The following is a 12,574-nucleotide window of genomic DNA, read 5'->3' as shown; positions in this document are numbered from 1 at the left end:
GTCAAGGACTTAGCCAATTGCACCACCCAGGGACTGCAGCTCTATGGTAGCCTCTCCCTACTGCCACACTCATGGCAGACATTGCTTATCAATCATGGCACTCTTGAGCGATCCCACATGTTCTCAACACATGGCTTCAGGCAGTTACTACCAACTGATCAGAGATCAGCAAGATAAAATCTTTTTGTCATCCCGGGTCCTGGGTCTTGCCCAAAGCATTAGGTTTTATACATGTGGCTCTTGTTCACATAAAGGGCTAGCCATATGGCCCGGACAGGTGGGCTGGGGCCAGGACTGGTCACTTCAGCGTCTTCAAGTTGTCATGGCCAAACTTTTCCTACAGCTGTTCCTCGTCTGGTCCCTCCTGGATCCATCTGGGGGCAAACATGGGCTAGGGTGGAAAAGAATGAGGGGCAGGAGGCAGGTAGATGCTTGGGCTTCCCTGAGACACAGAGGGCTGGTGAGGTGTTGGGGGGAGCTTGTGGGCAGCATATCACTGGCGGGAGCCCTCCCCAGGTGCACCTCTCCAGGCCAGCCACCGACCTGCACACTGGAGGGGCTCAGGGCCTGGGGCTGGCTAGCGGCCATAATGGTTGGTCATCGTGATGGTCACTGTAATGGCGCCGAGCTCTCCACCCCTCTCCCATCTCCCAGGCCCCCCCTTGGGCCCTCCTTTTCATATTTCCAGTTTTCCCCATGGCCACTGGTTTCAGACTGTGTTCTTTCTTTTCCTTTTTCTCCTCTTTCTCATGCTGCCTCACATCCTTGTGATGCTCCACAGTTTCCCAAGGTGAGTCTGCTGAATGGACACAGGGCCTGTGCCCAGCGCTGCCTGGGCCCCCTTCACAGAGGCCCCCACACCTACCCACAATACCCCATTCACCCAGTAGGTCAGCGGGCTTTACATTGAACCATTATGTAAAGTGTTTAAACAGAGACAGAAGTAGAGAGCCTGGTATAACCCACCGTGGCGATGGAGTCAGCTCTCACTCCTGGTGACCCCATGTGGGGCAGAGTAGGACTGTGCTCCACGGGGCTTTCAGTGGCTGATTTTTCAGAAGTAAAACACCAGGACTTTCTTCTGAGGAGGCTCTGGGTGGGCTCGAACCTCCAGCCTTTTGGTTACTAACTGAGTATGTTACTATTTATATCATTCAGGGACTCCGAGCCTAGTATAGTAAAGCCTAGTGTAGTATACCCCTAAACACCCACATCAGCTTCAAGAGTGACCCGCTCATGGCCACTCTCATTTCCTCTATTACTCTCTACATTCTCCCCATCCCCACTGCCAGATCGTTGTTGCTTTGTGCCATCAAGTCGATTCTGACTCATAGCGACCCTGTAGGACAGAGCGGGACTGCCCCATAGGGTTTCCTAGGCTGTAACTTTACAGGAGCAGATCGCCAGGTCTTTTCTTCCATGGAACTGCTATTGGGTTCGAACCACTGACCTTTCGGTTAGCAGTCGAGTGCTTAACCATTTCACCATGCGGGCTCATTCATTGCTAGATTATTAGGACCTAAAACTGATGATCCCTCTACTAAATGAAGAGAAAAAATAGTTAGGTCCACTGAAGTGCCTCTGTGTGCTACGTTATCAGCTATTGGGTGGTAACTGTTCGGCAAATCCCCATAAACCCATTGCCATTAAGTCAACTCCCACTCATCGTGACCATATAAGACACAGTAGAGCTGCCCCTAGGGTTTCCTAGGCTGTAATCTTTACAGAATCAGACTATCACATCTTTCTCCCACGGAGCAGCTGGTCGGTTCCAAAGGCCGATATTTCGGTTAGCAGCTGAGTGCTTAACCACTGCGCCACCAGGGCTTCTCCCAGCAAATCCTAGCCATATAATTTCACCCATAAATATTTCAGTAGGTATCCCTTTTTTAAAAAAGTATAACCAAAATACCCTTTCACACCCAAATAAATTAGCAACAATTCCTTAATATCAGTAGTGTTCAAATTGTCCCAGTGGTCTCATAATTACCAACAATGTTTTAAAGGCTCAAATCCTCAGGCACCTTTACCTGGGTCGAATATAGGAAAAAAAAAAAAAAAAAAAAAAAGCCTGTTGCTATCTGGTGAGTCGACTCCGATTCATGGCAACCCCATGTGTCTCAGAGTAGAACTGTGGCCCGTAGGGTTTTCAGTGGCTGACTTTTTGGAAGGACATTTTCAGGCCTTTCTTCCAAGACACCTCTGGATGGACTCAAACCTCCAGCCTTTTGGTTAGCAGCTGAGCTTGTTAATTGTTTGCACCACTCTGGGTTGAACATGCTCATGGTTACTCCCTTTTTGTCCCTGCCTGGCACCTTCTCTCAAGGCTCTGCCCTGGGAAACCACATCAGTCTGGTGGGGCTGCCTTTATGCAGGGGCTTCCCAGGTGTGGCTTCTGAACCACGCTGATGACCTTACAGCTCCCACCCCAAATACCCTCTTCTCTCGTATCCTCTCTAAGCCCCAAATTCCACAATTCTTGATTCATTCCTTTCTCATTCAGAAGCCATTGCCCATGGGGAAAGTTGTGCACAGACTGTAACTCTCACCCACCCTCAGTGTGCATGAGGTCTCCTGAGCACGTTTTGGTTTGGGGGCCCCTCCTGGAGAAATCCTGAGGGAAAGAGGTGTCTAACCGTCTCTCCTCTGCTTCCTCTTCACAGGCTACAAGGAGCAGGGCAACCCCCAGCAGCTGTGAGCCCCACAGGAGCCGCCTGGACAGGTGGGGTGGCCCTGGGGAGGCTGCCCCAAGCACTGTGGACACAAGGACCTTTGCATTTTCTCTTCTGCCATTTCCTGGGCTTGGCGGGGTGGGGGTGGGGGATATTTTAAAAATATTATTTATTTTGAAAATGCATCTGCTTTTCTCAGCAGCCCTGAAGGCTGCCAGCTCCTCCCCCTACTCCAGAAAGCACTGTAGGCCCGGGAGTGCTGGGGAGTGGGGTGAAGGGAACGCAGAGAGAGAGGCAGAATGCTCAGGCAGCCACTGGGCTGCTAAGAGGCCAGTCCCCCATCCCCACCCTGGCCCTGCCTGGTACGCCGTCCATTTGGAGGGCACACCGGGGCTGCTGGACTGGACCAGGGTGATCCCGGTCTGAGTAGGGCAGGGGCTTCCAAGGGGGCAGGGCTGCAGTGGGCACTTCCTCTGGCCCCAGCCCCTGCCTGTCAATTCTGGTGCCCTGAGTGTTTGTGATCTCCTTCTGGAGACCAGGTTGGGGGCGGAGGATGGACAGACTCCAGCCCAGCCTGGAGAGGCCTCCTTCCCCCCCCAGAGAGGACAGAGGCCCACAGGTCCCTGGTCCCGTCCTCCCTACTGCACCCCCAGCCTCCACGCCCCTGGAGTCTAGGAGGCTCTGGGTGTTTTGACCTTTGTTTCCCTGGGAAGGAGGGCTATGGCTCCACCCCTGGAGCAAAACTGCTGGAATCCCCAGATGTTTATACACAAAACGACCAGAATAGGTCTGAGCAGAGCATCGGCTGGCCGCCTTCCACATTACGCTTCACAACGCTGCAGGTTGCAGTCCTTGTTCTGAAACCGTTGGGGCCAGATGTGGTTTTGAATTCAGAAAGTTTGGGTTTGAGAAAGGCGAGAGAATACATTTACCATATATTTGGTAACACCCCAGCAGAGTCTGAACAACCCCCACAGCAAAGACCATCGATACTGCTGCTGAGAGATGTGAATCGTCACGCTCACTGCGATCAATAAAAACCTTAAATGGCCTCGCCTCAGTGTAGGTCAGATGTTGCCACTATATATGTTGCAGGAAAAAACTTGCTGTTGGAGAACTCTTTGGATTTCAGGATTGCAAAAATCTTAATAATAGTTTTTATGGAATTGCAGACAGATGCGTTAGAGGGTGAAGTTATTCACCCTACCCAAGGATTTCTCCCTTTGCAAAGGGACCCCAGGGCCCTCCTGAAGGGACTGTGACAGGTAAATCCTAGAGGAGGGAGAAACCCAAACCCTCAGAAGCTGTCCACACTACTGCCAACCAAGTCTCAATCTGAAATGTCAGAGAGAAAGGAAATCCAAGAGTATAACGATAAAATGACATTAGGTATCTGTTTTTGTTTTTTTTTTTTTTTTTTTAGCAGATAGGAAGCTACAAGGTAGGACTGGTGCAGAACTAGTACCTGACTCCCTGGACATTGTACCATTGGGTGTGTCCTCTCTGAGGGGCTTCTCTTGCCGATCAGGGACTTGGGCAGAATTTGGCCAGGACTGGAGAGGTGACCCCTTCTGGCCATTTTCTCCATTGCTGGTGCGAAATACTTGGGGAACAGTGCCTCCTCCCCGCTCCCCCTCCTACCCCGCCCAAGGCTTTAGGCTGAAAAATCACCAGCCCTCAGCTTGACAGGCCCCTTGCAGCTCTGGAGGCCACTGCTTGTGTCATCTCCATTCTTAAAGCCCCCACTGGGGGCAGTAGCCCACCACCCTGGGGGGCCAAGCCCACCTACCCATCCACTATCCAGTTACCAACCAGTTGCCATCAAGTTGACTGAGACTTATGGTGACTCCATGTGTGTCAGAGTAGAACTGTGCTCCGTAGGCTTTTCAGTGGCTGATTTTTCTGAAGCAGATCACCAGGCCTTTCTTCCAAAGCCCCTCTGTGTGTACTCGAACTGCCAACCTTTGAGTTAGGGAGCATGTTAAGCATTTGCACCTCCCAGGGACTCCATCCACTAGGCTTTCTAGTTACAGTCCTGCCAGAGAAGTGGGCCTTGAGTTTCCTGTGGAATGGACAGCTCTCGAGGAGTAAAACTCACCACCCCTGGGCCCCGATTCGAGGGGTAGGTTTTCTGCTCCTAGACCGGTCCTACCTTGCTGTCCCCCTAGTTTGATTGAGCTTCTCATCCTTCTTCCATGGCTGCCTGGGGCTGGGCTGCACTTTTTGAACACCTGGCAGTGTTTCAGAGCCCTAGTGGTGCAGTGGTTAAAGTGTTCGGCCGCTAGCTGAAGGGTGGGCAGTTCAAACTCACAAGCTGCCCCGTGGGAGAAAGAGGTGACAGTCTGGTTCTATAATAGGATTTACAACATTGGGAGCCCTATGGGGCTGTTCTCTGTCCTATAGGGTCTCTATGAGTCAGGATCAACTCGGAGGCAGTGGGGTTTGGTTTTGGTTTGGGGGTAGTGTTTCATTTTCTCCTGTCCTTCTTTATTCATGACCCCTGCCCAGGCCTTTGCTTCTTTCCTGGTATTCTACCAGCTATTTGGAATCCTCTGTGTTTTCGAGGGGTGTGGGACCAGATTTGGTTTTACCCCGAAAACCAGAACCATTGGCTGTGGGAAGGAAGCATCCTGCAGGCCAAGGCAGGAGCAAGCAGGCTGCTCCCTAGGAAGCTGCATCAGAGAAGGGAGACTCCCCTGTAAGCAGATCAAACAGCTCCAGCTGAGGAAAATGATGGGGCCCCGCCACCCCTGCCCCTCGCCCACGGCTGGCACCAGCCCACGGCGCTTCCACCCTAAACAACTCTCCCAAGTACGCCTGATGCACCCTGGAGTGGTGACGAGTGAGAGAGGAGAATCTTACTTCCCTGGCTTCGGGGTGGGGGCGGCTGATGAGGGGTAGAGAAACGATAGCAATTTGTGCCGTGTGTTTAGTGACACAATCCAAACACAGGTGGGATTTTTTTGAGTGACGGGTGTCACCATGAGCTCCAGTGTAGGATGCATGAATACAGGGGCTTGTGTACTTGGAAGGACATGTTCCCCTCTGCAGCACCCCCAGACCCATGCAGGCCTACCCCACCTGAGGGCTGCTTCTCCCCAGTTGAGAACACCTCAGCCAGGGAAGAAAGCCCCTTCCCAGGTAACTGGTATGTGGGAGGAAGCAAGAGGACACCCACCTCTGTCCTCAACAATGAGGGTGGATCTGCTTGAAATAGTATTCCTCTAAATTAGACCATGACTCCAAAGTCTTGTCTCCATTCGATGAGGGACAGCTAAACAGCCACTCAGACAGTTAAAGGACCAGAGTTCGTTTATTAAACCAGCCAGCGACAAATTAGGGCCCACATGCCAGCAGGCACTTGGCTGACATGCAGCCCTTTTGTGACCGATCCCAGCTTCGCCTCGATGGCGCAGCACCAGGGAGAGGGTCCCAAAGTCACAGGGCACATTTCAGTTTCCAGCCTTTACCAGTCAGAAGTCAGCAGGATGCTCCCCAGCAATGGGTGTTTGGGGCAGGAATTGAGGCTTGCAGAGATGTTCAGAGTGACTGAGGTGCTCCCAGGACCTAGCTGTGGCCCAGTGATGAAAAACCAGTTGCCGATGAGTCGACACCAACTCATGGTGCCCCCGTGTGTGTCAGAGTAGAACTCTGCTCCATAGGGTGTTCAATGGCTGGGTTTTTGGAAGTAGATCGCCAGGTCTTTCTTCCAAGGCACCTCTGGGTGGACCTGAATCCCTAAGCTTTCAGTTAGCAGCTGAGCATGTTAACCATTTGCACTACCCAGGGATGCCAGCACAGTGATCAGAGAGCAGTCGTTCCCCCAGACTAGAGTGGGACTCTGGAGCAAGTGTGAGCCACTTAGTGGTCCAGAAGTATCCTATGGACAGTAAAGAATTGGCCCAGATCTTCATCTAGCCCTGAGTCAGTTTCAGAGCTGAGGACTTCAGGCCAGGAAGCCGGGGCCCCAGGCACTGTGGTGCTGCTGGGCTGGGCTGTGCTGCTGTGACCTTACCCAGTGCCTGGCCACAGCGTCCCAGCCCCAGCCTGACAGACAGCTGTCCTGACCTTGGAGCCAGTCTCTGCACTTGAGGGGAGGTGAGGAATGGGAGTGCGAGCAAGTACCCTCTCTGCCACCCCAGCCGCAATGACAAGAACAGCCCCGTGTGGTAGAACTTACCAGCACAGTGTGGAGTGTTTTACCTCCTAGAACCCTTACCAACAGCCTGGTAGGGGAGATGTTAGTATGCTGTACGTTCAGACGTCAATTGAGGCACCAAGAGAGGAAGTCACATGCCCCAAACACACAGCTCAAGGATAGCAGAGCTGGGGACTAATCAGGTCTGGCTGACTCCACAACCTGTGTCAGAGTGCTCCTTACAGCCCTGCACCAGAAGCATGGAGTCAGAGGGGGCTGAGAGGGGCAGGAAGAGAGGAGCCTCTGAGGGACCTTGCCCACTCAGAAGTAATAGGGTGAAATGAAAAACCTCCTCAGAAAGAACCAGAAGGCTGTTGTACCTCTCTGCTCCTCCACCTCCACCCCTCCACCACCCTGCTCACCCTGTCTCACAACACACCCCGTCCTCGCCATACTGGACAAGCCCTCAAATCCACACTCCTTGTTTCCCCTTACTGAGGATATAAGAGAATGGTGGCTAGGGGTAGAGCTGGCGTTAGGAGCTGCCCAGTCGTAACAGCAAACACCAAATCAGTCACCAGTGACTCTCCCAGTCTACAGTCTCCAGTTCTTCCTACACAAGATGTCTCAGGCGTGGCAGTGAATTTACCTCACCCAAATGCCAGGAAGGCTGAGGGGCAGTGAGGAGAACTCACCTAAAATGGAGATAACAGAGAACAAATGGCCACGTGGTTAACATACCTCCTGGAGGGAACAAGGACCCAGAATCTCACAAAGGAAAACCATAAATGTAACCTAAACACCAAGTCGTGAGCCAGTGAAAAGTAGATCTGAACCCCAGGGCCAGAGGGGACACCTGCGCAATGCTTGAGGCGTGCGAAGCAGAAAGTGATTATTCAAATGACGGTAGGCTTTCTGGGTCTCACTGGTTCTCTAAAATACAAAACACAAAACAAAAAAAACAGAAAAAGCTTTTGGTGAACCAAAAAATTTCCTGCCCAAACAGGGTGAGTTCGAGAGAATTCTCTTCAGTTCTGCCTTCTTGCCCCTGAACTCCTGGACTCCAGCTCTTCCTGGTGCCTGGGCCTGGGCAGAGTCAGCTGTGCAGAGGGAGCCAGGGCCACGTCTTGGCTCCTAGGCCCACCTCAAGCTTTAATTACACTGGTTGTTTTTATTGTGTTAGTGATGTTGGCAAAGAAAGACTCAGGCATTGTATAAACTGGTTGGGGACATATAATTTAAACGTAATGCTCAGAGTTGGTGGTTGCAAGCACTGTTTGTTGTTTTTATTATTTCTTCCCTTGCTGGATTTGTTTGAGGGCTTGGAGGTGGAAAAAAAAGGAGGTGAGAGGGCGTTTTTTAAAGCATCACCCAGCTGTGCTGACCCTCCCCTCGCCTTCTGTGTGGTTAGGGGCTTACTGAGGCCATCGCTGACCGTCTGCTGACCCCTAGGGTCAGAGGCTGAACAGAGCTAGTTCCATTCCCCTCAATGGTCCCTCTCAGTAGAGTTTAGTGAGTTTGCATCATTCATTCAGCAAACACTGACTGAGCTCTAATGTGGGCCAGCCCGGTCTGGGGCTAGGCTTTGAAGGAAGGGATCAGGGATGCAGATTTCCTGGAGAGCAGCAATGCCCTGCCAGCCACACCCCTGCCACCTCCCAGCCTGCACAGGTAAAAGAGCAAGAGCAGGGGTGAGCAGGCATGGGAGAAAGGGGACATGTTCTCCAAGGACTGGGCTGGGCCTTCTCTCTCCAGAGAGCTCTGTGCACATCTCTAGGAGACAAGGAGGCCAGGTCAGTCAGGGGAAGAGAGGCTGGGGTCAGCTTGAGCAGGTGGGTAAGAGGCTCCGGGTCCTGTGTTTTTCATTAGTTTTCTTCCCATTAGATTCTTAAGCCAAAACCAAAGTAGTGGTCATCGAATCAGCTCTGACTTAGGGCCAACTTACGTGTGTCAGAGCAGAACTCTGCTCCACGGGGTTTTCGGGCTGATTTTTTGAAAGTAGATCACCAGGTCCTTCTTCTGAGGTACCTCTGGGTGGACTCAAACTTCCAACCTCTCAGTTAGCAGCTGAGTGTGTTAACCGTTTATACCACCCAGGGACTCCATTAGATTCTTAGGGCTTCTAACTGTTCACCACAGGATCACTGAGGTGGGATGTGCTTATACCCAGCTACCATGGATCTACCCTAAATCCCACATGGCGATTGAAAAGTCGCAGGGGAGACTTAATAGGATGAAGCCTCTGGTGAAGGGTGAGCAGGGAAAACCCCACTGGAGTGATCCCAAATGCCCCCACCCATAGTTTCAGAGTTTTAGTGCTGATGATACTAACTCCCCATGCCTCTCTGACTCCCTCGTGCCTCAGTTTACCCATCTGCAGGTTGGAAACAAGGCCCTGTCAGAGCAAAGGGCTTAGAGGGTGGATCCCATTCAGGAAAGGAAAAGGAGAAGCTCGTCTCGCGGGGGCAGGCCTCAGGGCCTCAGAGACTGGCAGTCCCTGGGGCCAGCGCTCTTTCTGTGGTAAAACAGAAACCTCAGCTCCAATTCTACGCTCCTCCTGCTCCCATCCCAGAGGGCAGGAAGGCCGATGCTGAGTCCCACGTGTGTCTCCTGAGTGTGTCTCTCACTTTGGGTTTATCCATGGATCCTCGGTTCCCAGCCCTTCTCCCTCCTTCCCTGTGTTTACCAAAATGCCAACCACCCAGGCTGACTGGAACTCCACAGTCCACCACCTCACCTCATTTTCACCCCCAAGTGGGCAGAGACCTCCAGCTTGGCCCACTCCCACATTCACCTTGACACAGGACAGAATCTGTCTGGAGACCTGGGATTAGGACTTGAAGTGTCCAGAGGAGCCCACGCCCCCAGTGCCCCCAGTCCCATGAGCTCAGTCTCCTTCCAGCATGAGCTCTTGCTGGGGGTATTTTTTTGCCCTTGTTACCTGGTCCCAGGTGTACGCACTGTTTCCTCTCTCTCTCCAGGGCCCCTGGTCTGTGGATCTCTTCCTCCCAGGTCCATGGACTCAGCATCCCCTGCTAAACACACCTGTTTTTATTCCCACCCCGCCCCCATTGCAGCTTGGTCTTCTCAGGGCCTTCCATGGGATAGGGAGGGGTGGGCCTGCCTAGAGAAAAAGGGGCACTGGTCTCTTTCTGGGACTCTTCTAGGGCTACAAACAGTCCTCTTCTGAAGCCCCTTTCTGGTCCTACAGTCCACCCACCTACCTGAGTATAAGAACCAGGGGGTAGAAAAAGGAAAGGAGCTTACTTTCAGCCCATTTTCTGGGTTGAACTTGATAGGCTGTTTCAAGCAGGGAGAAAGGATGGTGGAGGCTGTAGCAGGCTCCTCCAGGGCACCTTTCCCTGGAAGCCCTGGGCACCTGTGGAAACACCTGGCTGGCTCTTTTCCTAGCCTAGGCTCAGTGCTCGTGTACATGGTGCCACTTTTTTTTTTTTTTTTTTACCACATACATGAAAACAACACAATTGGTTCTGTGTGTATCAGCTGAGTTTATTTGTATGTGGATGAGTGTTGTGACTTGCAGTGTTTGGATACCGTGCTTGGCTTGGTTCGGGTCTCTCTTCTTTCTGTTAAGTTGACTGCTGTACATTTTCGTTGTTCTCAGACAAGACTCACAGTCTTATCTTCCAGGACTTTCTTGTCTCCACTTCTACCCAGACTCACTGGAAACCTCTCAGAGGTACCCCCACCCCACTCCCACCAGCTTTCCCAGGGATCCAATCCAGCTGTGGGGGTATTTCCAGCCCATTCCAATGATTGGAGCCTGCCTTGGTTCCAAGAGAGGAAGAAACTTCTAATATTGGGGACCTAGGAAAGCTTCCAGACTTGCCCTGGCCCAGTCCTTGCAGCCTGGCACCCCAGCAGCCAGGTGGAGGATGGCTCAGGCCTGTCAGCTTAGCTTCCCCCCCGTGCCCTCAGGACCATGCTCCGCCAGGCTTTGCCCCAGTGCTGCTCAGGGGTCTCCACAGCGCCCCTGGGGCTGGGCATGGTTCCATTGTCTCCAGAGTTCTGCCAGCTTTGAACTTCGTAACTCAAGCAGCGTTACTATACGTGTAATGACAAATACCATGTAGGACGATAAAACCTGTGTATAAATCTCCATGTACATATTTATATAAACAGGAGCATACCTTCTATAAATACATAAAGCATGACATCTCCTTGGCATTCGAAATTTGTGTTTTTTTTTTTAAATCCTGGAAAATATGGCTTTGGAAACCTTTTCTTCCTTTCCCTCTTTTCTATGTAATAAACATTCATGTCATATTTCTGGTGGTTTCTCAAATCCCCGTGTCCTCTTGTTTTTGTGATTAAACAGCTCTCTGACTGCCTCCCCCGTCTCTGCAGCATTCACTCTTGGGCTCCTTCCCATTGTGCAGGCTGCCCTTCCGGAAGGCAGGGCTTGCCCTCCTCCAGTCCCTTTTCTGCATTCCCCTTCTCCTGGGAGGCTTGTACAGGTGGGCTCAAGTGGCCACAGCTTTGGTAATCTTTGATGCTCCGAGCCCTCTGTGACCAGGAATGTGCAGACAAAATTGATCATCAGGACCCAAGCTTGGTTCACAAAGAACAAGCACACAGATTAAGCTCATTTCATTTACTTTATTGTTAGACTGGCTGAAGAGGGAGATATGTGTGACATACACATGTGACAAAGTCTCATGTAAACAAGAAGCAGGGTAAGAGTGGTTAGACAACTTATACCTAGCTGTTCAGCTAGACAGAAGCTATGCCTATTAACAACCAGGGACTGCCTGAACTGACGTCACCTTGGAGGGAAGTACGGGGCATGGTCCACAGCCAGCCAACACTCATTAAGAATCAGATGAAGACCTAGAGAGCTTATCAAATTTGTGGATGAGAGTAAGTATATAGATTAGATGAACAAATTGGAATCCAAAAGCATCTTGACAGGCAGAGGCAATCTAACAAGATGAAATCTAATAGCATTAAATGGAAAAGTTGTTCTTGGAATTAACGTTTCATACTTTGGGGGCCATTTGACAGGCAGCTCAGTGTCTATCAGCATGGTGATATGGCTGATAGAAACAGATAATTTGATTTCAGATGCTTTAAGAGCACCAGGCTGGGGTCTACAAGGAGCCCACGTCTTAAGGGGTACATTCTTCACTGGGTGCCAGGGCAGGAAGGGCTGCTTATACCCCGAAGGAAAAGCCCATTTTCTTTGACCCTTTGTTCATCCCAGCCCAAGACCCTTGGGGAATCACCATTCTGGTCCACTTACCAGAGTGTTTGGCGATGTTTATCGAGAGAGGCTTCAGTCTCAAGGGCTTTGATGCTGCCATTGCCCTAAAGAGTGAATCAGCTTCAAAATACAATGTTTTGGTGACTATTCAAGCTCAACTGCATGACCCCATCAAGACCCTAAAAAGGGTTTCTGTGCCCAGGACTGACTTCATTCTCTTCTAGTACCAAGACTCAAAGCCCAAAGCAGCGTAGAGACCCAACACACTACCAGAGTCTCCCAGGTGCTATAGGGAGCATTTCTTGGTTGTGTCGATCTTCCAAATACTCAATAGGCTAAAATGATGCTGGGAATGCTCTTGGCCAGAGAATTTCTTTTGCAGAGCTTCTCCACTTCCGAGGGGCTGGCAGGAAGGTAAATAGGGAGATAAAGTCAGCATTACCCTCTAGCCCCACAGCATAAAGAGAAGAAACCCTTCAAGTGCACCAAGATATCTTTTCCTCTCCCAGCCCCAATCCTCCCACTCTCAGGAAGGTGACT

The 12,574-nt window shown here is 51.4% G+C and overlaps 1 protein-coding gene across 2 annotated transcripts in view; it reads left to right on the top strand.

Annotated features, from left to right (window-relative positions):
- STUM (stum, mechanosensory transduction mediator homolog) overlaps nt 1–2,698 on the top strand; it is a 77,962-nt gene extending 75,264 nt beyond the window's left edge. For both annotated transcript variants that reach the window (XM_064276962.1, XM_003410928.1), the window contains one exon: nt 2,664–2,698. In XM_064276962.1, the coding sequence (XP_064133032.1) occupies nt 2,664–2,698 (35 nt within the window). The remainder of the gene's footprint in view (nt 1–2,663) is intronic.
- The last annotated feature ends 9,876 nt before the right edge of the window (nt 2,699–12,574 follow it).

This window comes from Loxodonta africana, chromosome 25, assembly GCF_030014295.1.
Source record: "Loxodonta africana isolate mLoxAfr1 chromosome 25, mLoxAfr1.hap2, whole genome shotgun sequence".
In the NCBI taxonomy this organism is placed as follows: Eukaryota; Metazoa; Chordata; class Mammalia; order Proboscidea; family Elephantidae; genus Loxodonta; species Loxodonta africana.
Note: the sequence above shows the minus strand (reverse complement) of the source record. Positions and strands in the feature narration are given on the sequence as shown.